Source organism: Lytechinus pictus, chromosome 7 (genome assembly GCF_037042905.1).
Source record: "Lytechinus pictus isolate F3 Inbred chromosome 7, Lp3.0, whole genome shotgun sequence".
Taxonomy (NCBI): Eukaryota; Metazoa; Echinodermata; class Echinoidea; order Temnopleuroida; family Toxopneustidae; genus Lytechinus; species Lytechinus pictus.
The window spans coordinates 34,649,558-34,675,268 of NC_087251.1; the positions used below are offsets into that span (position 1 = coordinate 34,649,558).

General features: G+C 35.2%; 1 protein-coding gene across 1 annotated transcript; it reads right to left on the minus strand.

Annotated features, from left to right (window-relative positions):
- Nucleotides 1-6,768: 6,768 nt before the first annotated feature.
- Nucleotides 6,769-25,285, minus strand: LOC129265801 (cholinesterase-like). Its single transcript, XM_064102561.1, has 9 exons — nt 25,200-25,285; nt 16,031-16,190; nt 14,771-14,854; nt 14,057-14,175; nt 12,441-12,602; nt 11,311-11,604; nt 9,373-9,707; nt 8,749-8,942; nt 6,769-7,005 (listed from the first exon to the last, which is right to left on the minus strand). The coding sequence occupies exons 2-9, from the start codon at nt 16,170-16,172 to the stop codon at nt 6,914-6,916; spliced, it is 1,422 nt and encodes a 473-aa protein (XP_063958631.1). The 5' UTR covers nt 16,173-16,190; nt 25,200-25,285; the 3' UTR covers nt 6,769-6,913.
- Nucleotides 25,286-25,711: the final 426 nt, after the last annotated feature.

Sequence of the window (25,711 nt, forward strand, 5' to 3'; positions counted from 1 at the left end):
AAAGTTTGTTATCGGGGCGCTTGAGGGGCACGGTTGTTACCAGGGCGTGGTCAATCAGATTCGCGCATGGCGCCGCGCTCCTACGTAGCGCTTTTCGTTTATTGGTCATTTTTGTGTTTTTAACGCACAACCACGCCCAGTTACGCCAGGTGAAGCGTTGTACGCAGACTGGTGGTGACAATGACATTGTGCTTTTCAAGGTCAATGTTATTGCGCCACCATTGGTTCGGTTTCGTATGAGTTCAGTAAATGTTACGTCACAATTCATTTGAAGGACTAAACTCTATGCGCATGCCTAATATGAGCTCATCTTCATGATAATATCGATGTTGATGTTCGTACCATGCATTCTAAACCAGGGGCCCGTTCCATGATGATAACTACCATGGTAAAAATTCAGAGCTAGCTCAGCATGCATCCAATCGATTATCACAATAGTTATGGCAAAGTTACTAAAACCGTGAGTAAAACGGGTTTCATGGGACAATCCCCGGGACAATCTTACAAAGAGATGTGATAGATTCAAATCACTTCCATAATGAGATTGATCTCCGTTTAAAGGTATTGTTTAACTTTGTGAGCAGCTGATTTAAAAAATTCTCAAACCAAGATGAAGCATGTGTACAAGTGCATGTATTAGAACTAATAAACCCTGAAAACAACCATTATTGAGAATGAAAAGCTTAAAACTACAAGGCAAACCCCGATTTTGTAAATAGGCGTCTTATAGACGCCTAAATAGTACACATAAGTGTATGGGATGAAATTAAGATGGTGTTTTCGGTCACTTTATATTTCAATTTTTGAAGCCCTAAATAATTATTTTCGAACGCAATTTTTTCTGGGCTTCATTTTTGTAACATATCACAGACACAGGTGACAAGTGTGACCTTCTAGCTCAGATTTTTTTAAAGTCAAACCAATGTTAACCAATCACTTTAAATTTGTGTAGGCCTAAATAATAATAGGAATTAATGAACCTGCTCACTAACATCAAAACTTTATAAACCTACATGAAAGTTGTTCTTAACAACCTGAAATATTAGGGAGTTTTTGCAACAACTATACGCAGACGCTTTCTGGAACGTAGATAATCTATTGTCAAAAGCCCGGTTCATGACAAAGCAGTCTTTGTCGAAAAACGGTGAATCAAACAGAACTTTCGTCCGTGACTCTGGACAAACGACATAATTTGCAATTTTTCGTCAGCTCCGAATCTTCGGGCGATCTGCTGTCCCGATTCACCGATTTTCGACAAAGACCTCTCAGTTGTTCATTTTCAATGCATTTATTGTGTTTTAGATTCCGTCCCCATTGCAAATGCAAAAGCGCGCTATTAACAGGAAATAAGTGCAAACGGGATTTTACGTGATTTATCTCTTAAAGATTCCTTTTTCCAAGAATAGAAACATCTACTGATCACATAATAAACAGGGCCCTGTCTTACAAAGTGTTACGATTTATCCAATCAATCTCAATTATATGGAAATCCATCCATACCATAATTTTTTCTCCAAGAAATCTCCTTAGCAAACAAAGATAATCGCACTGAAGCTTCAAGATAACGATGAATGTATGATTATACATTATATCTAGAAAAAGTTTTGAATACATTTGCATTTTAGATGTTGACATTTCTGGCTTTCCATAGTTGCGATTGATCGTAACTCTTTGTTAGACGGGGCCCAGACCTATACTCATGGTGGGTGGGTGGGGGCACGGGACCAAGAGAAGAAAGAGAAACGTCGTGAGAAAAGGAAAAGGGAATACTAGCATTATTTCACAATCTGAAGAAACATAATCCTTTGGGCCTATTCATTCCTCACTTTGTTCCTATCCCCCTTTAAGTGCTCATTCAGTATACGACATAGCAATATTGCACCTCATGTTCACAGAATTTCATTTAGGGGTATATTTCGATGAACATACGCACAAGTTCGTTCCACAAGGGCGATTCCAGCTCAAAACTATATACAAAGTAACCGAGTGTTCACACTTTCTACACGTGTAGAAGATTGTTATACTATCCTAAAAGAGACAAGGGAAACTCAGTGTAGTGTGGGAGCAGCACTACAGGGGAGGAGGGGGGGGGGGGGGGCAGGGGACAACAGCCCCTCTTATTTTTCAAGTAGTAAAAGTAGCATGGTGAAAATTTAAAATAAAAAAGAGTAAAAAAGCAATTCTGGCCTACAATGAAAACAAAATCAATTGACAGATTTAAAGTATAATTTGCACACTGAAAAACTCCCTGGACTAAACAATAAACCAACGACAAAACTAAGCTACTGATTTGTTTTTGGCGGAACAGTTGACTTTCTTAAAAGCTACAGTAGGGTAGATCTACACTAGTAAGAAATCTTAAGTAAAATGGATATCATTTAAAGCTTTTTGAAGTAATAGATAGACTTTTTTAAAGTTGCATATTTACTCTGAAATTCATTCTCGAGAGTCACTGACTCTTGGGTCAAAATGGGTTTTTTAAAACTTGCATGGATTAACTTTTGATTTCATATGGAAAGAAAAGGAACATTTATAGAAATACAATATTCTTTGACAATAACAGGAGAGGGGGGTAAATATGTGAAATTTTTCTGCTAGTTAGTTAATTCACAGCGTATTATATACAGTAGATTCACATTATTCACTATATGTTACGAACTCCAATCTCCCCAAAACAACAATACATTACATTGTTATATATAAAACAATTTATAGAATACCAAGACACTTGCTCGTTTTGTAATTTTAATGATATTTTATTTTTCATTGAAATTCCTCTATACTATAATGTAAACGGATTATTGACGATGCATATAAAAAAGTCATTAAATACAATTCGAAGATGTGAATATATAAAAGAGATGAATTAAAGAAAAACAATAAAGTCCATATAGATCATACTATGTGAAGTAAATAAATACTGTCTAGAAAACGGTTTTGATATTTCAATGATTTTATGGCTAATTCACTTAAAATCATGGCCATATACAGAAATTGTTCCCTACAAAATCATTTTCGAAGACATGGAAAGCGAGAGGGCAAAGTGACTGACCTTAGATACCACAAAGGCATTCTTTTAACTGAAATAGGAAAATAAGGGATGTACGTTTTCTGTAATTTGGTTTGAAAAAATACAATAAGAAATGTAGGTGTCAAAATTTCTTGGAGGCCTACATTGCTCTCCTTTTGTCCCCTGCTTCTCTTGGCTATGCTTTTTAAATGAGTGTACATTGCACATATAACAAACAAATAAAATCATTGTAATTGCATGCAGTTTCTATTCATTGTCTGATTATTTATAAATAAATGGAAAAATACTCACTTTACTTTGTTGATTAATCAATTATGAATAAGAACCTTAATTATCACTATAAACAGTGATAAAAAATGATTATATATGATATTAAATGGATGTTACACATTAAATACACATAGGTGGCGACTGTAGATACAAGATTTTGTTGACAGTATATTTCACAAATTATGTGAGAGAGCAACACTAATACAATGTAAAAAAAATAGTTGAAATTACACAATAAAACTGTGGAAAAAATTGCCTTAATTTTTCAAGTATTTACGACTTTGTCAGTTTTAAGTAAAGTTTTCTTATTTTCTTTGCATCCATTTTACTCAAGTAAATTATGTTATAACATCTTAATTCATTTAAGTAAAACAATCACTGAAATATTAAAAAAAAAATCAAATGGGGGAGTGGACTTTCGTGATTCGAAAGTCCGCTCCCCCATCGTCCCACTTTCAGTGGCATCATTTTCATCTTAGACTTCTTTTATCCAAATATTAGACTTCATGCATTGTCACTTACCTGTACATGAGCTAGGTACTGACATCAGGGCCGTAGCCAGAAGCATTTTGTTGGGGGGGTGTACCAGCTAAATTTGCCAACTAAATTTGGCGTGACAGCGCCAACGTGAGCACAGGGGGGGGGGGGGAGTCTGATGGGGGATGTGCCCCCCCCCCCTACAATAATCACATACCTAAAGATTTTGAATTTTTAAAAGTAAATTATTGGCATTTGGTGAATACTTTAAGGTAAATTATACAAAGATATTTGCACTGTAAAAATAAACATTTTGGATCAAAATAGAAAGGCTAGTGTGCCGTAGTTGCTAACTTGCAGTATAATGATATACCCTATGCATTAATAATATCAAAATAAAAGATTTGTTAATTTTTAATTGACCTTCTGTGCAAGATGTCTCAACTAAAATTTCAAGAGTGCTACTGCTAACAGTGGCGTAACGTGGGTCGCGGCATTGGGGGGGGGACCAGCAAAAATTTTGAGTCATTAAGTGGGCGCGCGAAGCGCGCTCAATTGCCAGGTATACTGACCTATAGAGACATTTTAAGGACTATGCAATTAAACGGATATGTATCTTAGTGATCAAATAATGCAAGCGCGAAGCGCGAGCTGAAAATGTTTGATATTCAGTCCTAAAAAGGGACATTATAAGCAAAGTTTTGTAATCATGATATGTACCTGTCTCACAAAACAAACAATGCGAGCGCGAAGCGCGAGCGGAAATTTTTTGTATAACTTGACCCTAAAAAGGGACATTTTAAGGACTATCTTTTGGAATTCAAGAAGTGCGTACGTATCTCATCATAGTCATCTAATGCGAGCGCCAATCGCTTGCTGTATTGTATTGTATTGTATTTATTTAATCACGGTAAAACTTACATTCAGTCATAACAGACTGCTTTTCAGCAAGTCCGTGAACATTAAAAACATGTAAAAGTGAGACAATACGAAAATATTCAAAAATATTACAGTAACACATAAAATAAAACATACATAATTAAAATGAAAAACAATGATAATTAAAACTACATAAAACCGCATGTACGAAAAGAAATTATAGAAATTCTCTAGCCCCCCCCCCCGGCAGATGAGTTAGAAGTCGATGGAATTAACTGATTTCATAAATAAAGAGAACTGATTTTGTTATAATTACACCTAAGCACATGAAGCACTTTTTGTGGTCATTGTAATCATGAACATGATACGTATTTTACTAATGAAATGTTGCGGGCGAGAAGCGTGAGCTGACAATTTTTGAAATTCATACCTGAAGAGGGGCATTCTATGGCTTGTTTGTAGGAATTCACTATTTCACTAATCAAGTGATGCGAGCGCGAAGCGCGAGCTGAAAATTTGTTATAATTAGATCAGAAAAAGGGACATTTTAAGGACTGTCTTTAGGAATTTGTGCACTGCAAAAAAACGCCGGTGTTGATTTAACACCAGCCCGGTACCTATATCGGTCCACACCAATGCGAACGTAAACACAGACTGGAAATGTTTTATATTAAGGCCTTAAAAGGGGGCAGTCACTTCAAGTATATAGTCATGAAAAAAGTATATATCACTACACAAAACAATAATAACTTGTGTTTTTTTGCCAACTTCAAACTTGTAGACAAGTCTACAAGTTGTACACTTGTCTTCATGAATTTGCCAACTGCAGAGTTACCAGTTTTTTTAAGTCTTGTGTTCTGTTCTTTTCAGTTCTGAAACGGGGCAGTACTTGTACATCACTTTGTCTTGCCTCTAATTTTACGAAACTAATGTGTATGTTAAATCGTCAATAATTGTGGTATAATTTGCAAACTCTCAAGCTTGTTTATATTAGGGGAGGACCGGGGGCTTACTTTGTGCGTTATTATAGCTCCATCTGTTTTGTCCTTTGTATTTTGCTGACTAGTAGGGCTCTAAGCCTGGCTACATGGACTTGGATTTGTCAACTGGTTGTCTTTACTCCATAAGTCGTAACCTTCTTCGAAGTTGATACCTCTATTTTTCTTTCCTTTTTTTTTTTTTTTTTCTTTCTTTCTTTCTTTCTTTCTTTCTTTCTTTCTTTCTTTCTTTCTTTCTTTCTTTCTTTCTTTCTTTCTTTCTTTCTTTCTTTCTTTCTTTCTTTCTTTCTTTCTTTCTTTCTTTCTTTCTTTCTTTCTTTCTTTCTTTCTTTCTTTCTTTCTTTCTTTCTTTCTTTCTTTCTTTCTTTCTTTCTTTCTTTCTTTCTTTCTTTCTTTCTTTCTTTCTTTCTTTCTTTCTTTCTTTCTTTCTTTCTTTCTTTCTTTCTTTCTTTCTTTCTTTCTTTCTTTCTTTCTTTCTTTCTTTCTTTCTTTCTTTCTTTCTTTCTTTCTTTCTTTCTTTCTTTCTTCCTTCCTTCCTTCCTTTCTTTCTTTCTTTCTTTCTTTCTTTCTTTCTTTCTTTCTTTCTTTCTTTCTTTCTTTCTTTCTTTCTTTCTTTCTTTCTTTCTTTCTTTCTTTCTTTCTTTCTTTCTTTCTTTCTCTCTCTCTCCCCTTCTCTCCTTTCTTTTTTTCTCTTCCTTTCTTTCCCTCTTTCTTTTTCTCCCCTATCCTCCATTTTGCCAACTGGTACATGATTTTGCCGACTGCCATGAATGTTGGGGGGGTGTCACCCCCCCCCATACCCCCCCCCCTCTAGCTACGGCCCTGAGTCTGACATTGATATGTATACGTGATCATTTCATTCTAACAGATAAAACAGTGATGAAAAAATGATTATATATGATATTAAATGGATACTAACATTTTCCAAAAACCTAAAAAGAAATCTGAAATTTTCTAATAAGTGACTATTTAATGTTGCTCTTTCTTTGATTGAAAAAAAAAAATAAAATAATTTGCACACCCTAATCCAAAACAATTTCAAACACAAATAGATTTGACAGTTATTTGAAATTTTATAACATGTACTTGCTCTTAATGAATATTCATGTACTATTTAAATAAGGCGTTAACTGAAAAATGTAAGTACATTTAACATGATTTTATAAGTAATAATTATATTTACCGAATTTACCGAATTCTTGCCCGGCCCCATGCACGCCTGACTACAAACCACCACTGAATGAATCCTTGTGATGTATCATGGATCTGGACAAGAGTCACCGCTGCAGGTACCACTACCGTGACCAGCTACTTGGTCGGCTAACATTGTCTTCAGCTTAGAAAGCTCATCTGAAAACAGAAATGAATAAAAATATTTTCATTAAATGAAACTACATGAGAGGAAGAATCAGAAAGAACAGGACTGTTTGTAGGAATTCGTAAACAGGATACGTATCCAGAAATTCTGCAAGCAATTCCTTTTTCAAGTCAGCACATCAACAATTCCAGTTTGCGCTTCGCGCTCGCATTATTTGTTTCATTATGTATACTGTTCAAGACCACAAAAAGTGATTGGAATATCCCGTTTTAGGTCTTAATGTGTAAAGGTTCGCTAATTGTGTTTACTACTTCCTACAAACAGTCCTTAAAATCTCCCTTTTCAGGGCAGCATATCGGAAAATTCGCGCTCGCATTATTGGTTTAGTGAGATTCGTATCATATTTATTCATTCCTACACTGTAAAAAAAAATCTTTGAATCAGTAGTTAACACTTAATGTATTTAAGTAGAATTTACAATTTGTAATTATTTTTCGTTGTTTTTAAGTAGTTTCAACTTGTCTTTTAATTTACTTGATTTACTTGATTTATTTGGGTTCAATATACATTTAAGAAAATTCACGTATTGATAGCTTGCTTTGATTGAGTAAATCTAACTCAATTAGGCAAAGATGATTGTTACTTATAAAATCATGTTGAATGTACTTATATTTTTCAATTAACGCCATATTTAAATAATGCATGAATATTCATTAGAGCAAGTAAATGTTGTTTTTTTTAATAACTGTCATATCTATTTGTGTTTGAAATTGTTTTGGATAAGGGTGTGCTAACTATTGTATTCTTTTGTTGAATCAATGAAAAGGCAATATTAAATAGTCATTTAGCAGAAAATTATTCTCACTGTTTTATTTGTAAGAATGAAACGATCGCGTATAAATATAAATGTCAGTACCTATACATGTACAGGTAAGTGACAATTCACAAAGTCTAATATTTGGATAAAACATGTCTAAAATGAAAATGCTGCCACCAAAAGTGGGACGATGGGGGAGCGGACTTTCGAATCACGAAAGTCCACTCCCCCATTTGATATTTTCAAATATTTTGTTGATTGTTTTACTTAATTGAATTAAGTTATTGTAACTTAATTTTCTTGAGTAAAATGGAAGCAAAGAAAATAAGTAAATTTTACTTAAAACTGCCAAAGTCATAAATACTTGAAAAAATTAAGGCAATTTTTTGCCACAATTTTATTAAGTAATTTCTACTAATTTTTTTTTACAGTGTAGTCATTAAAACGTCCCTTTTTAATGTCAGTATCATTACTAACCAAAAAAAAAAATCAAGCATTCTTCACACTCGCATTTTTTTATTTTTAAAAGTGCTCAGAATATCCCGTTATCACGCCAGATTATAAAATAATTAGCTCGCATTTCGCACTTCCATTATCTATTCAGGCATAATGAAATACCCACCGTTGTTGGTAAATGATATTCACAATTAATACAACTTCACATCTTTGGGACTATGCCCATCCCCCCAAAAAAAAAATATGAGTAGGTGAATTAATAAATTAAATAAGATAAAAAAATTATAAATTAAAATAAATCCCTTTTAAAATCTTCGAGCAAACTGATCCAGGGATATTGTATAGATGAGTCGCCCAAAATGGACAATGCTGGATCTTCCCGTGTAAAGCATAGGTTGGAAAACTGTAGCGACATTCAAACATTGAAACTTAAAAAAAAGTGCACCCCTGGCTTGAAACCAGTTATCAGGAAAACAATTATAATTCGGATAAAAACACTCACGTGATTGGGCTACCATCTTGGGTAAAATACTGGTCCAAAAGTGACACTTCTTGGCATTCAACGAACCTTCTCTCGTTGGGAATCCAGATTCTAATTCCTTATAGTATGGATGTTCATGTGTAAATGGTTGCCACTCTTCAAGACCAAGCGGATTGTTGACAACCTCAGGATCTAGAGATGATAAATTGGGATTCCTGGAAGGGGGTTGGGGGTAAAATCAGATATCATTCAAGAATCGGAAAAACATCATAAATGGCTTTATAACAGCCTCCAACGAAACAATATGGCATTACGAGAACGGCGCGACGGTCTCATTATTTTATTGTTCTATTTATCTTTTATTATTTTATTTTATTTTATTTTTTATTATTATTATCATAATTTTTTTTTTTTTTTTTTTTTCATGGGGGGGGGGGATTAGGCAAACACTTATGCGTGCTCACCTGTTAAGATTGTTGTTCAAAATGGAATAATGTCTAATTTTACAACGGGTTACGAAAGTGGATGTAACCACAACAATCTTTCTTTTTCAAAGATTTATTTCAAATTGATTTAATGCTTACATCATTTATAGAAAGCTCTTCTAGAAAATGAACATTTTTATCTGTAAAGAATTTTCTTTACCCCGTTTTGGCGTAGTTTGACCAGTATCTCATGAACTGTTTTGACAAGCCGGCCTCCTCGGCCCCATTGAAGAATCCGGACATGCCCTTGGGTCCTTCTTCTCTGTCACGCAGTAGAGGACTACCAAAGACATAAGGGATGTCCTCTATATGAGTTGCTCCTGCCCATTTCAGAGGACCAACGGCTGAGTGTGAGGGTATGTGTGTCATGACATAGCGGTAGGCAGTTATATTCGTTTGTGAAATCAGATCTGAGAACGAAACGACGGAGCAGCTGATAAGGGTAGATAAAGCGTCTGTCAGCTCCTTAAAGTAGTTGGTTTTTCTCCCTGTCAACTTTGAAAATGAAAAGAAAGGTTGTGCAGGGGCGTCGATCCATTTTTCAGATTGGGGGGGGCAAAATCATAAACGTTCCAAAGGCGCTCGATCGTACAAAACACCCACCCACACACACACACACATATATATATATATATATGACTCATGAGACACAGACACGCATCTCACTACACAGATAGTACGAGTGCCGAGAGTGAGCTCAAATTTCTTTATATTCTGAGCTGAAAACTTGATATTCTAAGCATTTTTGGTACCAATGATTAAGATTTGTATCTAAAAGAAGAATAGATGCGAGCGCGAGCTGAAAATGTTGACATTTCGATCTGAAAAAATGAGTTTACTGGACGTTTTTGATAAAGAACAAGCTGTATATCCAAGAAAAGATTATTGCAAATTGAAGCAGTTCTTTTGAGGCTTATTTACCAATTTAATCATGAAAAGTATGGGTTTTTGCTACAGAAATGATGCGAGCGCGAAGCGCGAGCTGAAAATTTTTATATTCCAATCTGAAAAGCGGACATTTTGAGCACGATTTTAAATAAAGAACGAGTTGTGTATCTCAATCTCGCTTGCTGAACATTACAATCTTGTTTTTTTAATGCATATCCGGAATTATTGGGGGGGGGGCAAAATGATATGTTTGCCCCCCCAATATTTTTATTGGTGGGGCGATCGCCCCCCCCCCCCTGCCCCCCAGGATCGACGCCTCTGGTTGTTAGTATTACACATGTGTTACACCGTTTCTCGTGTGTAAGTATAATGAAACGATTTGAAACCTCCACATATTTCTGAATATTTTTTCATCGTTGAAATTGACCTATAAGATATTGCTTTTGTTAGATTCTAACCCCATTATTCCACAGCTAGCACTACCCTTGAAGGACCACCGAAAAATATTTCAGCAGTCAGTAAGATCAGCGAAGTTTGTGGTATCTATGGAATGGCTCTGAAAACTCCCGAGAGACAACAACTTCTCCTGCAAAATCGCATTAGGACCTTGAAGAGTCTGAGCTGAAAGTTTGCCAAGACACCAGTAATATATTGGAAGATCACTAAAAAAAAGTATTATACTGCCAGATATCTTTGAAAGATCTCAAGATCTCCAAAGGACCAAACGAGACCACTGTAAAAAACTATGAGAGATCAAGACCGCCAAGAAAATTCTGAAAGACTTACCAATAGGCCTACTTGTTATCTAGCTGAGCTTACTAAAGTGGTACAATAATCTTTCGGTGGTCTTCCCTTCCAATGGTTGTTTATAGATCTTTTTATGTATCAAATAATCTTTCGGCGATCTCTTTCATTGATCTTTATATGAATTCTCAGAAGCCTTTAATGATCTCCGCAAAAAGTTTGGACTTTCGATAGATTATCAAAAACTAACGGGACGCTTCAGAGTTTTGACAACTAAAATACGTACAAAGTCCATTTTCCTGAAATACCACAGAAAGATTGTCTTAAAAGATTTCTAAGTGTTTGATCATAAGGAAACTACCGGAAGGAATCGTGTAAGACCTCGAAGATCTTCGAAAGATCAAGCAACTTTCAGGGGTCTTTCAGCGGTCTTTTCTCTATAACTGAGACATCTCAAAATACCTACATGTTCCGAGTCGGAGTGAACAAATGCAATCATATCTTGAATGAACGGGTCGTCGATCTTGAAATACGAAGCAAGTAGGTTGTTCAGTTCCTCGAGAGTTATGACAGGAGGCGGAGTATCCTCGTTCGTAGCGATACCGATGAACAGAAAGAAGCAGATCCCTTCGTTGAACATGTCCCCATAGAGGACATCATCAACATTGAGATGTCCCTTTTTCATCAGATTTAGCGGTGTGTCATGTAAAAAGTGGCCATCAAAAACTGAGAAGAGCCGTACATGACCTTCCTCTGGAAACTATACGACAAAAATCATGGTTTAAATCAGCTTATTACATTTTTAGTTAAAGAAATATGAACATTTTCTCTACGAAAATAACAGTAAAAATATTGATCGTTTAAAATAAACTTGTTGAAACTCTTGTAAAAATGACATGAATTCAATGTAGTTTTTACGGCAAGGGCCGGGAATGATTGTTAAAGAGAGGATGCTAGTTTCTTAACAAGCCCCTCACCCCCCCCCCCAAAAAAAAAAAGAGGGGGGGGGGGTTCTCTCCAAAATGAAGGTAATTTTGGTTAGAAAAAAAAATGACAAGCAGACTCCCCTCCAAAAAGTTTTTCTCTCCAAAATGAAGATTCGGGTCAAATCCTTACAGCACATGGGATGCTGGCTATATGGTGTGACAGCATATGCAGAGCTCCCCCAGAAAAATCTTGGGGGCGCTTCCGCACCCCTGCTTCCCAGGGTCATGGTCTACGGTACAATGGACACCCTTGTCTTAATTTCAAGACGAAACAGTGGTATACCCACCCTATATGGTACATATTTTCTACAACTATATCATGCAGTAATAACGTGGTGTTACAGTGGGTATAATCTTGGTGCAGTATATGGTGATCAAAGACAGTTTTCCTACTAAATAATGTGCATCAAAGCTTTCAGGACTTGTTTCCTCCTCTTTAAAAAGAATATGAGTCCTAGACTAAACAATGTCACCGGAAACAGATCCAGAGAAGTTTCATAAAGTCGTTCGTAAATTCGTTTGTACCCTACGAACAGCTTTATGATACTTACATTTGTACTTAATACAAAAAAGGATAATCCAATGACAACTATATGACACTTGAACATACCGAGATGTGATATCCATCCCTCAGTTCTTGCCAAGGCTTTTCTCTCAAACAATCCATAAGATCCTTGATATTGTTGTTACCACATCCGACGTCTTTAACAAACTTTAATGTGTTGTCGATAAGATCATTAGTTGTACCAAATTTCATCAATGCACTTCCACTCTGGATTTAAGTTAGAGAGCATCGTTACGGAAGATATATAATTTACGTTGGATCAAATTGATATGTCATGTACCTCTATTGTCAACAATTGCATTTAAAGGCCGCCACACACCTAACGGTTCGTCTGCGACTCGACTTATTTGGAATAAAACGTAATAAAATTTGACCTAATATTGAGACATGGAACATCTTACTGTGTAAAGTTCTAAATTATCATTCAAATTAATTTAATTATGTTAAAATGTGTGACTATGCTACCATCCTTATTCGAATAAAAAACGAATTGAATACCTAGTCGTAATGACGTCACGTCAATCGTACGATTGGTAACGATTTCAAATGAAATCTTGCCTTTACTAAAAAATAAATGCTTGTTATCTTCCAAAAATGTTATATTAGTATTCTTACAGCTAGTATAAAACCTCATATGTAAATGTACTTTTCTTTCACGTTTCCAGAAGAAGAGCAAAATGCGAATTGTTCCATATTAGGATCGTGTTTACGAGCTGTAAGGTGTGCGGTGGCCTTAACCATGTTAACAGGCCTATTCTGAGCAATAATGTAGGCTTCCTGGTGACTTTATCGCCTAGGTCACTTGGTGCCATGGAGGAGTCGTCATAATCATTTTTTGACCGATTTTAAAGGACAAGTCCACCCCAACAAAAAGTTGATTTGAATAGAAAGTGAAAAATCAAACAAGCATAACACTGAAAATTTCATCAAAATCGGATGTAAAATAAGAAAGTTATAACATTTTAAAGTTTCGCTTAATTTTTCAAAACAGTTATAGGCACATCCTGGTCGCCATGCAAATGAGGGGACCGATGACATCATCCACTCACTATTTCTTTTGTATTTTATTCTATGAAATACGTAATATTTTTATTTTCTCGTTATTGTCATATATAACAAAGTTTCATTCCTCCCTGAACACATGTAATTCCATTATTTTAACATTTTGTGGTTCAAGCAAGGGGGTCCTAATTGTCGAATTAATAAAATTTGAAATATTGTATTATTCAAACAATAAAAAACAAAAGAAATAGTGAATGAGTGACATCATCGACTCTCTCATTTGCATATCACCGAGTTGAGCATAGAACTGTTTTGTGAAAAATAAGCGAAACTTTAAATTGTCATAACTTTCTTATTTTACATCCGATTTTGATGAAGTTTTCAGCGTTATCCATGTTTGATTTTTCTCTATTTATTCAAATCAACTTTTTTCTGGGGTGGACTTGACCTTTAAGAGAGTCTAACGTATAATGATAATGTTGATGATAAAATAGTAATAAAGATGAAATGTTAACAGGGGGGGAAAGAAGAAGAAGAAGTTACTTGTTGAAAGACAAAGTTACCAAAATCAATCTACAAACGTAACGCGTATTTAGATAATTATTCCCAACAACTTTAGTAATTTATTTTACTAGCATGAAAAAGAAAGAAATACGCACCTGTATAATAGCATGTTGGAAAAGTCCAGCACTGAGTGTTGATATTAAGTGAGCATTTACACTTGCACCTCCTATACTTTCTCCAAATATAGTTACGCGTGTTGGATCGCCTCCAAATGCTTAAAAAACAAAAACAATTATTAAGTTTTTTTAGGAGAAATAAAAAGTTCTTCGAAGAAGAAGTTTACTGAATTTTTTTTCAGAAACGTCTAACAGGAAATATACCACCAATTATTCATACACAACAGTGACATAATGAGTCAGAAATTTTGAGAGGACAGAGCTGGCGGATAGGACAAAATTTCTTTTAACAGCTGCGAACAAGCGATCAAAATTTTCTCCTTTTCTATACAAAAATCTAATTTTGTGATAGTTTTTGACAGAAAATTTTAAAAATAGTATAAGATTTCACCTTTCCCCCTTTCCTATTCTTTTTCTTAAATTTTTTTCTTGGTCGTTTTTTTTTTTTGGGGGGGGGTGGGCAGGGGGGTTCATGACCCCTAAGTCCCCCCATTTTTGCACTTGAGCTTTCAAAGTTAATTTAATTGAATGGTTGAATGGGAATATGATGATTACCTGTACTTTTTTAAGCTTGAATAACTCATGCAGTTAAGTCAGTGTTATGGGCGAGAAAATGAGTCATTATTCAAAGCAACTTTCGCTTATTAATGTTTTTCTTTTCACTCTTGATAATATCGAGTATTGAATGTGTACCTGCTATGTTTTCTTGAACCCACTTGAGTGCTTCGAGTTGATCGAATAACCCAAGATTGGCTGGAATTCCTCCGAGTCCCTCACCTGTGGAAAAAAATTAATCATGTTCTGTAACTAACGGAATTCGACAGTGTGCTGTATTTACGGGGGAAAATTGGACAGCAAACAAAACAAATCGTATGGCAATGAAGTTTAAACGTTCTATCACTGCGGGCGAAACTATGATTGACTTCTGACCAATCCTTTAGGACCTCTAAAACGATTTTTTAAATGTGGAATATAGTGATAACTAGTAGTAAAAGAAGGAAGTCAGTGAAATTTAACACAGAAGATAAATTGGTAATATTGGGCCTAATTGTGAAAGTAGTAGTAGTAATTAGTAGAAGTAGTAGTAGTAGTAGTAGTAGTAGTAGTAGTAGTAGTAGTAGTAGTAGTAGTAATAATAGTAGTAGTAGTAGTAGTAGTAGTATAGTAGTAGTAGTATAGTAGTAGCAGTAGTAGTAGTTGTGCATGTAGTAGCAGTAGTAGTAGTGGTGGTGGTAGTAGTAGTAGTAGTAGTAGTAGTAGTAGTAGTAGTAGTAGTAGTATAGTAGTAGTAGTATAGTAGTAGCAGTAGTAGTAGTTGTGCATGTCAGTAGCAGCAGTAGTAGTAGTGGTGGTGGTAGTAGTAGTAGTAGTAATAGAAGTAGTAGGAGTAGTAGTAGTAGTAGTAATATAGTAGTAGTAGTAGTAGTAGTAGTAGTAGTAGTAGTAGTAGTAGTAGTAGTAGTAGCAGTATAGTAGTAGTATAGTAGTAGCAGTAGTAGTAGTTGTGCATGTAGTAGCAGTAGTAGTAGTGGTGGTGGTGGTGGTGGTAGTAGTAGTAGTAGTAGTAGTAGTAGTAGTAGTAGTAGTAGAAGTAGTAGTAGTAGTAGTAGTAGTAGTAGTAGTAGAAGTAGTAGTAGAAGTAGTAGTAGTAGTAGTAGTAGTAGTAGTAGTAGTAGTAGTAGTAGTAGTAGTAGTAGTAGTAGTAGTAGTAGTAGTAGTAGTAGTAGTAGTAGTAGTAGTAGTAGTAGTAGTAGTAGTAGTAGTAGTAGTAGTAGTAGTAGTAGTAGTAGTAGTAGTAGTAGTAGTAGTAGTAGTAGTAGTAGTAGTAGTAGTAGTAGTAGTAGTAGTAGTAGTAGTAGTAGTAGTAGTAGTAGTAGTAGTAGTAGTAGTAGTAGTAGTAGTAGTAGCATGTAGCAGTATTTTATCTGGTTCTGTCCATTATGCTTATCTCACCTGTATGCAAGAACCCCAGAATTCCAAGTCTGTAATTGAAAGTTACGACAATGACTTCTCCATAGAATGCCAGGGGTATTGGAAGTTGTTCAGGTACAGAGCCGGCGCCTGAAAAGAAGCCTCCTCCATGTATCCACACCATAACGGGGGCTGAATTTTGCTGTAAATGGTGGTAATAATGATATATATGATTGTTACGGTGGTGGTGGTGGTAGTGGTGGTGTTGATGGTGGTGGTGGTGGTGGTGATGATGATAATGGTGGAGGTGATGTGTAGTGGTGTTGTTGATGATGATGATAATGATAAAAGGGCAAATGAGTTCTATAGAAATGAAAATAATTTAAAATATTTTTTTTCTGAAGAATCATTATAACTCACTATCAATATTGAATGGGTATATAAGATATATAAATAACTTAACTTAATTTCGTTTTTAGAGAGGGTAAAGGGTAAAAAGAATCGCCGCATATAATGTCTTACTGAACAACTAGCTCTTTAACACTCTAATTTAATTACAAACCATTATGAGGGACTTATTAATAATAATAAATTAGCACTTGGTTTCAAATGTCGAAAGTCTCTAATTGATAATGAGTTTCGCACATCTGCAAAATAATAATTTTTTTTTTGTTTTGAATAATATTTTATTTTCTTCCTCTTTCAAATCAAGTTTACAATCACAATTCATAGATTCTTTGCATGTATACAATGTACAATCAATAAACAATCAAACAAATAAATATATCAATATCAATGAGATTACAAATATTTTGAAATGATTACAAATTACAAATAAAATTAAAACTGCCAAGTTTTTCTTCTATAACATTGTGAAAGCAGAGAAAAAAAAAAAAAAAACCATCTCAATCGACAAAACAAAAATACTTTGCAAAAGATGACTTTTTCCCTGAATAGAAAATAAATCTCTTTTGAACATATTAATTGTACAAGAAATAGATTTTAAAAAAAGGGATAAAAGATTTCAAAGGTTAATTAGAGGAAGATTATTATCCTAAAAAAAACGTCACTACACACTCACCTTACCCCCATATCCCCTCCTCCCCCCTCATCTCTCTCCCCAGACACTCACACAAGCTCACTTCAAACTCACAACCACCCACAGCTCCCCCCCCCCCCTCTTCCCCATCACAGAACTCACACATCCATCTACACACGTACACCCACACACGATGCATCCTGCTCTGGTGTAACTATTTGTATTTGAACAAATAAACAAAACAAAACAAAACAGAAACAAAATGAAGCAACCAATACATCCATTAGTATTAAGAAAGGTGTGCATTGATTTGTTCCCATTTTCCCAAGTGCATCCCCAGCTTCCCCTTTTTAAACGCTATTTGATATTCCGTATCTCTATACTCTTTAACCAAATGTGCCACTTTCTGTACGGTTGGCAATATTCCCTGTTTTCTTGAAATAAAAATAATATACTTGATTAAGAATACAATACAGTTTATTAAAGTTACTCTTGTAGTATTTCCAGATATCCCCATGAAAATTGTTTTCCAATTGTCACTGCCAAGTTCATTCAGTTGAAATATTTTACTCATCTCTTCCCATAATCGCTTAACTTCAGGACAATAAAAAAATAAATGTTGGTAAGACTCAACTTCTTTTTTACAAAAGGAGCACAAATTATCTGTCTCAAAACCAAATTTAAAAAGTTCCCTTTTCGTGTACACAGCCCCTTGTAATTGTTTGTACTGAAATTCTCTGTGTTTATTGCATAGCATTGCACATTTCAGTCTCAGAAATACTTCTTTCAGTTCCCCCATTCCCAAATCATATTCGGTTTGCCCATCTGTAACATGAAATACATAATCAATTTGAAAATTTTCAATGAAGTAGTCATATATTCGTCTAGATTTTATATCACATAGTTTCTGAACATGCCCACGTATCATCAATTGAATTTCAAAGTTATCTGTATCCATTTCCATAAAATCACCTTGTATCCACTCTTCTGTTATTACTGAAAATATCTTTTGAATTTTGAGCAAGTTTTCAGATGAAAATGTTTGATTATACCAGTATGAAACTGGTCTTAATTGACCTCCAACTATTATATCCGAGACCTTAACTATACCTTTCTGAAATAATTCAATATCAAAAAAGGTCTTATTATTGAGGCATATACGCTTGTTATTAAAAATAATGGGATTACTTTTCCCTCCAAAATGTCTACACTTATCCAATTCGTGCCATGCCTTCAGCATATCTATGTAAAATAATGGTATACCTTTCAAATTCATTCTAATAGTATCATAATCACACAAAAATATGATTCGACCGCCTAAGGAGCTAAAAAAATATTCGAAGGTTGCTTTCCAACCCGAACTTTTCCCTCCATCTAGTAAACGTTTAATCCACATTATTCGTTGGGTCTTAACAAAGACCTCAAAATTTGGAGCTCTCAGTCCTCCAACAGAATAGTCTTGATATAGAACCTTGCGTTTTATTCTATCTCTTCCTCCCCAAATAAAATTGAAAGAAATTTTTTCTATTTCCTTAAAAACGTCTTTTGGGACTGTCATGAGGGAAGAAACATAATTTAATTTTGAAAAAGCATACATTTTCAAAAGTTTTATTTTACCATACATTGTAAGATCTCTTTGTTTCCACCAACCAATAAGTCTTTTAATTTTACTCAAGATTTCCTTATAGTTCAAATCATCTTTGACTTTACAATCTCGTGCGAAATATACCCCTAAGATTTTAATATGTTGTAACCAATGTCCAAGAAGTGGTAAACCAGGTCTATCTCTTTCTTCTCCCAACCATAAAAAGTTTGTTTTATCCATATTAATCTTCAATCCACTTAAATTTTCAAAATCTGAGAATATTTTCTTTACTCTATGGATCGAATTCATATCTTTTAAAAACAAAGTAATGTCATCTGCATACAGCACTTGTTTTATTTCCCGTTTCCCAAATTCTATCCCTTTAATATTAACATCTCTCCTAATATAATGAGCTAATAATTCAATCGCTATAATAAATAAATATGGAGAGAGTGGATCCCCCTGCCTTACTCCTCTATTAACTTCAAAATATCCCGTAGAATGCCCCCCGTTCAACACGCAACTACTAACATTATTATAAAGAGTTTTGACCCAAGAACACAGATTTTTCCCAAACCCAAAATGTTCCAAAGTTTTGAATAAAAGTTTATGAGAGATACAATCGAATGCCTTTTCAAAATCCACTGCAATTAAAAAACCTAAGGGTTGATACAAAGACTGAAAAAACATATCATCAATTAACCGAACTGCTTCCCCAATATTACGATCTTTGACATAACCCACTTGATCACAATGAATAATATCTCCTAAGACCTCTTTCACCCTTGTCGCTAACACTTTTGACAAAATTTTATAATCTACATTCAAAAGAGTTATCGGCCTGTAGTTTTTCATGTGCAAAGGATTTTTGCCTTCTTTCTCAATTAGAGTAATTACCCCCTGTCTCTGAGAATTTGACAACATTTTAACTTCAAAACTCTCATTGAAAGCTTCAACTATGATTTTTCCTAAAAGTGGCCAAAATGTAAAGTAGAACTCTGCGGTGAAACCATCATTGCCAGGAGATTTATTCCATTTCATTTCCTTTAAAGCCTGAAAACATTCTTCATGTGTTATTGAATATTCACAAAACTCTATATTTTCTTTACTCAATTTGGGTAAATCATTAAAAAACATATTTTCAATATCATCACTAGTTTCAAGATTTTTACATGCATATAAATTTTTATAAAACTCCCGAATGATTTTTATAATACCTTTGCAATCTCGCACCGTTTCCTGGTTTTCATTATAAATCTCCTTAATCGCGCTTCTCCTTTTATTGGATTTAAGTAATTGTTCAAAGAATTGTGAATTTCTTTCTCCTTCTTCAGACCATTGGGCTCTTGAACGGACCTTTAGACCTTGACGAGAATAGTCGAAAAGTTTATCTAGTTCCTCTTTTTTTAATTCAATTTCGTTTTGGATGTCAATATGAAAAGTGATCGTCAAGCGATATTCTAAATATTTAATTTCTTTTTGTAATTTTTCAATGTGATTTTTTCTGAGTTTTGCTCTTTCACGGGAAAATGCCATTATATATTCTCTTAACTTCATTTTCATAAAATCCCAAAATTTAATCTTGCTTGTTATTTGGTCCCGCCATATTCTTTCTATTTCAGAAATCTTCATCTTTACCCCGTCTACAAAATCTTTATCAGCGCATAAACTGCTGTTAAACTTCCAGTACGATCTCCCATATGCAAAGCTTTCGACTAAATTATCAAACTCTACCTGAACTCCAGCATGGTCAGGAGTGATAGAGGGTAAAATGTCTGAACTTTTCACGTCTTTTTCTAAATTCGAGGAGATAAAAATATAATCTAATCTGCTCTGAACAAAAGGATTATTTTGTTTGAAGGTAAATTCTTTTTTGTTAGGGTGCCGCTTCCGCCACACATCAATTAGATTTAGCCTATCAAGAAAATCCACCAATGAATCTTTATATCTATTTTTCGAAATATTACTTCCACCCATGTAATCTAAGTTTCGATTCATAGCAATATTAAAATCTCCTCCAACAATAAGAGAATATTCTTGACTAACAACAGAAGATAAAATTTTGTCCAAATCAGACAGAAAATTGCATTGTAAGTTTTCTTTATTCCCTGTGGGGAAATATACACTACCCAATATAATCTTTTCACCTTGACACTTCCCTTTAATTATAACGTATCGTCCTTCTTTATCAATGATAATTTTTTCTTTGAGAAAATCAACCTTTGATTTAAACATAATGATAACTCCCCTACTGTGGTTACTCCCATGACTGAAAAACATTTCCCCCTTCCAATCAGCCTTCCATCTACCTTCAGTGTCTTTTGTGCTAAAAGTTTCCTGCAGAAATATTATATCCCCCATCATCTGACACCACTGAAATATTTTATTCCTTTTGATTTGATCTCTCAGCCCTCTGACATTGACCGAAAGTAGTTTTAAATTACCCGACATCAATTAACACAAAAAGTCTAAACCTCTGACAAAAACTTTGGAATAAGAATATGAATGATAATGATATTACTGCAAATTGGTAGCTTGATTTTTTTAACATGACAAAATAACCTGTTAAACTAAAATGGGGATAAGATAAATACAGATAGACACCAGAACTGGAAAACACAACACACAACATATCATTCCACTTCACCCCAACAAACACAGCACATACACTTCTGCAAACATACTCAAACACATGCCCATAGACTGTCCCTACCATGAAACCCAAAGAAGAAAGACTTTTCTTCATATCCTAAAAAAAAAAAAAAATGCAAATTACGAATAGGCCTATTTTGAGGCCTCTCCCATCACTTCTGTGATTTTAAAACTACAATTAAAGAAGATTCAAAATTATTTTCACAAAATTTATCACTCCCTCCTAAAAAAAACCTAGATTACCTCACTCATCCCAGTATTTATATTAAATATAACAGTTTTTTTTCCTATCTTAAAAATTGGTTTTAACATTTCATTGATAGATATACAAACTTGAATATTTTTCAGTTAATTAAAGAAAAAAAATAATAATATTTGTGACTCTTATTCCTCTTCATATAATATCTAAAAAACTCAAAATCTTTATGCAATATCTTAATGTTTTCTTTAAAAAAAAAAAAAAAAAACTTTACTATCCTTTCTTTTTTCTTTTCTTTTGAACAGAAATAAAAATAAAATTATTATTCCCATTCATGCGAAAAAAAGATTAAAAGGAAGAGAGAAAAAAAGGGGGAAAATGCATCCTTTGCAAGATTTTGCCTACATTTTATCTGCTTTCGAACCTCTTAAAGATGGCTGAAGACCTGCTAGGGACGAAACCTCTTTCAAAGTACAATTCGTTCCCTTGCCGTATCCACCCCTTATTGATAAACTACAATTGGGCCCCATCCTACAAAGAACCGCGACAGACCTGACTAACCACAATATGGAAGGCCAGCAACGCCAAATTCTACAGATGCACGCTTGTTCCAAAATGTCCCTATAGTTATATGTATATTCACGCAGTCATCATTGTCTTGACAAACAAGCACGCCCCTCCCTATTTATAAAAAGACACTGTAAAAAATTTTCCGCAGATCAATCGCAACTCCCTGCAAGATGGGGCCCAGCTGGATGACCACATACACAGGAAGGTGGTGACGAGGTCTCAAAGATATACGTTCGCCTTCCAGCCTCCCGGGCCAATCAGAGCCGAGAGGACGTGACACGCCATGAATTTAAGATATTCATACCAGTATTCAGTTTATAATTGCAAAAAAACCACGCCCTGTCAGCTCCGATGGTTCCGAGAAACCAGAGACAACTCGGGTTACTAAACAAAACTCTCGGCACCAACCTTCGCGGAACAGTCACGTCATAAACAACCTCACCTAAACCAGGACTCTACCACATTGTACTTGTTCGACAAAACTGATATATTTCTACTATTATTTCGCTAACTAGCAACTTCCCTTCTTGCATCCTAACAAATGGCATTATAAATATGCCAGCCTTTCTGAAAGTTTTTTTATTCAATAGCACCTAGAGTACAAAAACCAGCTATTGTGTGAGAAAAAAAAAAAAAAAAAAAACCATTCTTCCGAAATTTGTAAACTCAAGCACAATATCTTTGTGGATTTCTTCCTCTTCAAAAAAATAGTTCCTTAAGTCTCAAAATCTTTATGCAATCTACTTATATATTCAAACTTACTGTATTATCAATTCATTTATATATACATAAAAAAACAAGGAAATTTCCTGATCCCTCTTTCACGTGAAAAGAGGGAAGGAGCATAAGTTAATACACGATATAAATATCATTTCTGTCTGTTGGCGAACCTCGCCCTGCTCATGTGGATGGCCGAAGACCAGCTAGTGACGAGCCCTATTAAATATACATATTATTTATTATAAAAAAAAAAAAAAAAGAAAGATCGTTCCATATATAGCCGTCAGCCCATTCACCAAACCCCGTGCTGACTAGCCTATAATCCAGGCGGAGGCCGCAGCAACCGTCCCCGCCGCTACGCCGAACGCAAGCGACGCGACCGACCCAGCTAAGGCCACGCACTGTGCCTGCGTAGCCAGCCACAATGCGTAACCCCGCCAGATCAGACGCATCGCCCGCGACCAGCACAGCAACAAAGACACAAACGCAGCCCCCGCCCAGATCACAGACGACCAGCTAAATCCATCCGCTGACCAACAAGAAGCTGGTGACAGGTCTCAAAAAGATATACTCTCGCCTTCCGGCCTCCCGGGCCAATCAGAGCCAGGCAGACGCACCGCGTCATTGATTGATGAAATAACCGGGTATACATTATCCAAATCATTCAGTTGACTAAAGTGCGAATGATGCCCAGTCAGCCCCGATTGTCCCGAGAAACCAGAGACGAGGTCAATAAACATGAACTCTCGCCACCAGCCTCCGCGGACCAATCATAACTGAGAAAAAAAATGCACGTCATAATTACCTCGCCTAAACCAGGGTACTACAACATTTCAAGTATTCGACAGAATTGAATAATAGCTGTTTTCCTTTTGAATTGAATAATAGCTGTTTTATCTTAACCATTGGCATTTTTTTTTATTCTATGCCATTCTTCCATAATGTCTAAAATCAAGCATACCTTTATAATTATGGCTTTATTCCTCGTCATGTACATGTAAATCCTAAGATCTCAAAATCTTTATGCAATCTATCGGTACCTACATTAAAGATACTTAACTGTCAATTTATAAAAAGGAGTAAATTTCCTTATATCCCTTTTGGGAAGAACATCAGTTACAAAAGTTAATTATAATTTTTGCCGTTTGCGAACCTCATCATGCTCATAAAGATAACTAGAGACCAGCTAGTGACGAGCCCGGTGTAAAAAGTACAGCTCGTTCCCTAGCCGTCGGACCAAACATCCACCCCAACCAGCTATATCTGACTCTCGCCTTCCAGCCTTCCCGGGCCAATCAGAGAGAGAAAGCGTACCGCGTCATTGATGAGAAAAGAAATTGATAATTACCCATTCATTATCCAAATCATTCAGTTGACCACTCAAATACCACGCCCAGTCAGCTCCGATTGTCCCGAGAAACCCAGAGACGAGGTCAATTAAAAATCATGAACTCTCGCCACTAGCCTCCGCGGACCAATGTAAGTTGATGAAAAACAGTCACGTCATAGCTAGTGGGTAGCACATTACCTCGCCTGAACCAGGGTTCTACATTTTACGAATTCGACTTAATTGTTTCATTCTCCTATTTTTTAATTACTCAACACCTCACACGTTCCAGCGTCTACATCAAATGTATTTGGCAAAGCCATTTTCTTTTCTTATCTTAACGAACTGTATAGCATGATTCAGTTACGTAATACAATCAGGGTAACCATTCTGAACATTACAGTGATTTATGCCTGCATTGTTATCTATCTTTACTAATTCATTGAAATGCATTCTTTCTCTTAAACATTCCATATACAAATAAGCTTTTAAGCATCATTACCTTCAATCAATCATGAAAAGAAATGGTCCTTTTACCCTTACAAAAGCTTTGAATTCCCAAACATCTCAATCTTCCTTCGTATTGTAGAAACCAAAAAGAACATAATGAAATATTCCCCAATATCATGAAGCTATTATAATTTCCACTACAATTTGAACAGCAGTTTTATGAAGAATCAACTTTTCCCCAAACCAGCTTAAATATGCACCCCATTGGGATGTATTCCATTGAGCTTTTTTTTACAAAATGACCACACACACAAAAAAAAAATATCTTCAGAACTGATCATAACTGACTCCAGAAAAAAGATTCACAGCAACAAGTATCTCTTATAAACTTAAATCATGGAGCTATAGCTCTATGCTTAAATCTAGCTTATTTTTGTTTCCCTTATGAATAAAAAAAGGAGAAAAGCATAAGCCTCATGTTGTTACTATGAAATCTTGTTTCCATTCATCAAGTCAAGGTGTGTTATGACTCGGTACTCTAATCAATTTCTTGCAATATCATAATCAATTTTTCGTATTTCTTGCATCTTTGAAGATATTGATCTTTTCCAGTTGTAAAGTTTTTCTTTTATCAAAATAAATAGCAAATAGAAAAGAAAGGAAATATACCTCATCTACTCCTGTTCATTCAGTTATGTTATGATTTATCATTCCTCATTCAGCAGTTGCTTGCCAAGTCTCGTTCTTGTGATGAGTTGACAGTAAAATCTGCAGTTCTCGAGTGTTCAGTTACACTCCCTTTTTTGAGCTTGATTGTAGAGTTGGTACCTCGCAGGCTCGTAAATGGTAAAAGATACATATCCTCCACTCGGTAAACATTAATCAGTTGAGAGAGAAAATCATTCACCTCCATAATAATAAAGCACACTGAATCGTTATTTCACTTGCATAATCGACGAAATGAACAACCCGACCCGACCAGAGGGAACGAGTTTCACAAAATAAATACATGTCACCTCCATGATCGCTGGTAACTTGTGACAAATTTCAGATACTTTCTCCAAAGCAAATTTCCTTCAATCTATGCATTAGAAAAAAAAAACAAGATGACAGATGAAATCACAATACCATCAAATTATGATCTGCAGCTACATTTGCACCTTCCATCATCTCCCCATCAG

Bases quoted from the DNA above. Each gene is read 5' to 3' on its own strand.
- LOC129265801 (XM_064102561.1), bottom strand. From the start codon at position 16,172: ATGGTGTGGATACATGGAGGAGGCTTCTTTTCAGGCGCCGGCTCTGTA. The intron at 14,176-14,770 runs GTACACATTCAA...TTGTTTTTTAAG, and splicing joins GGTTCAAGAAAACATAGCAG to CATTTGGAGGCGATCCAACA. The intron at 11,605-12,440 runs GTATGTTCAAGT...TTTGTCGTATAG, and splicing joins GGGATGGATATCACATCTCG to TTTCCAGAGGAAGGTCATGT.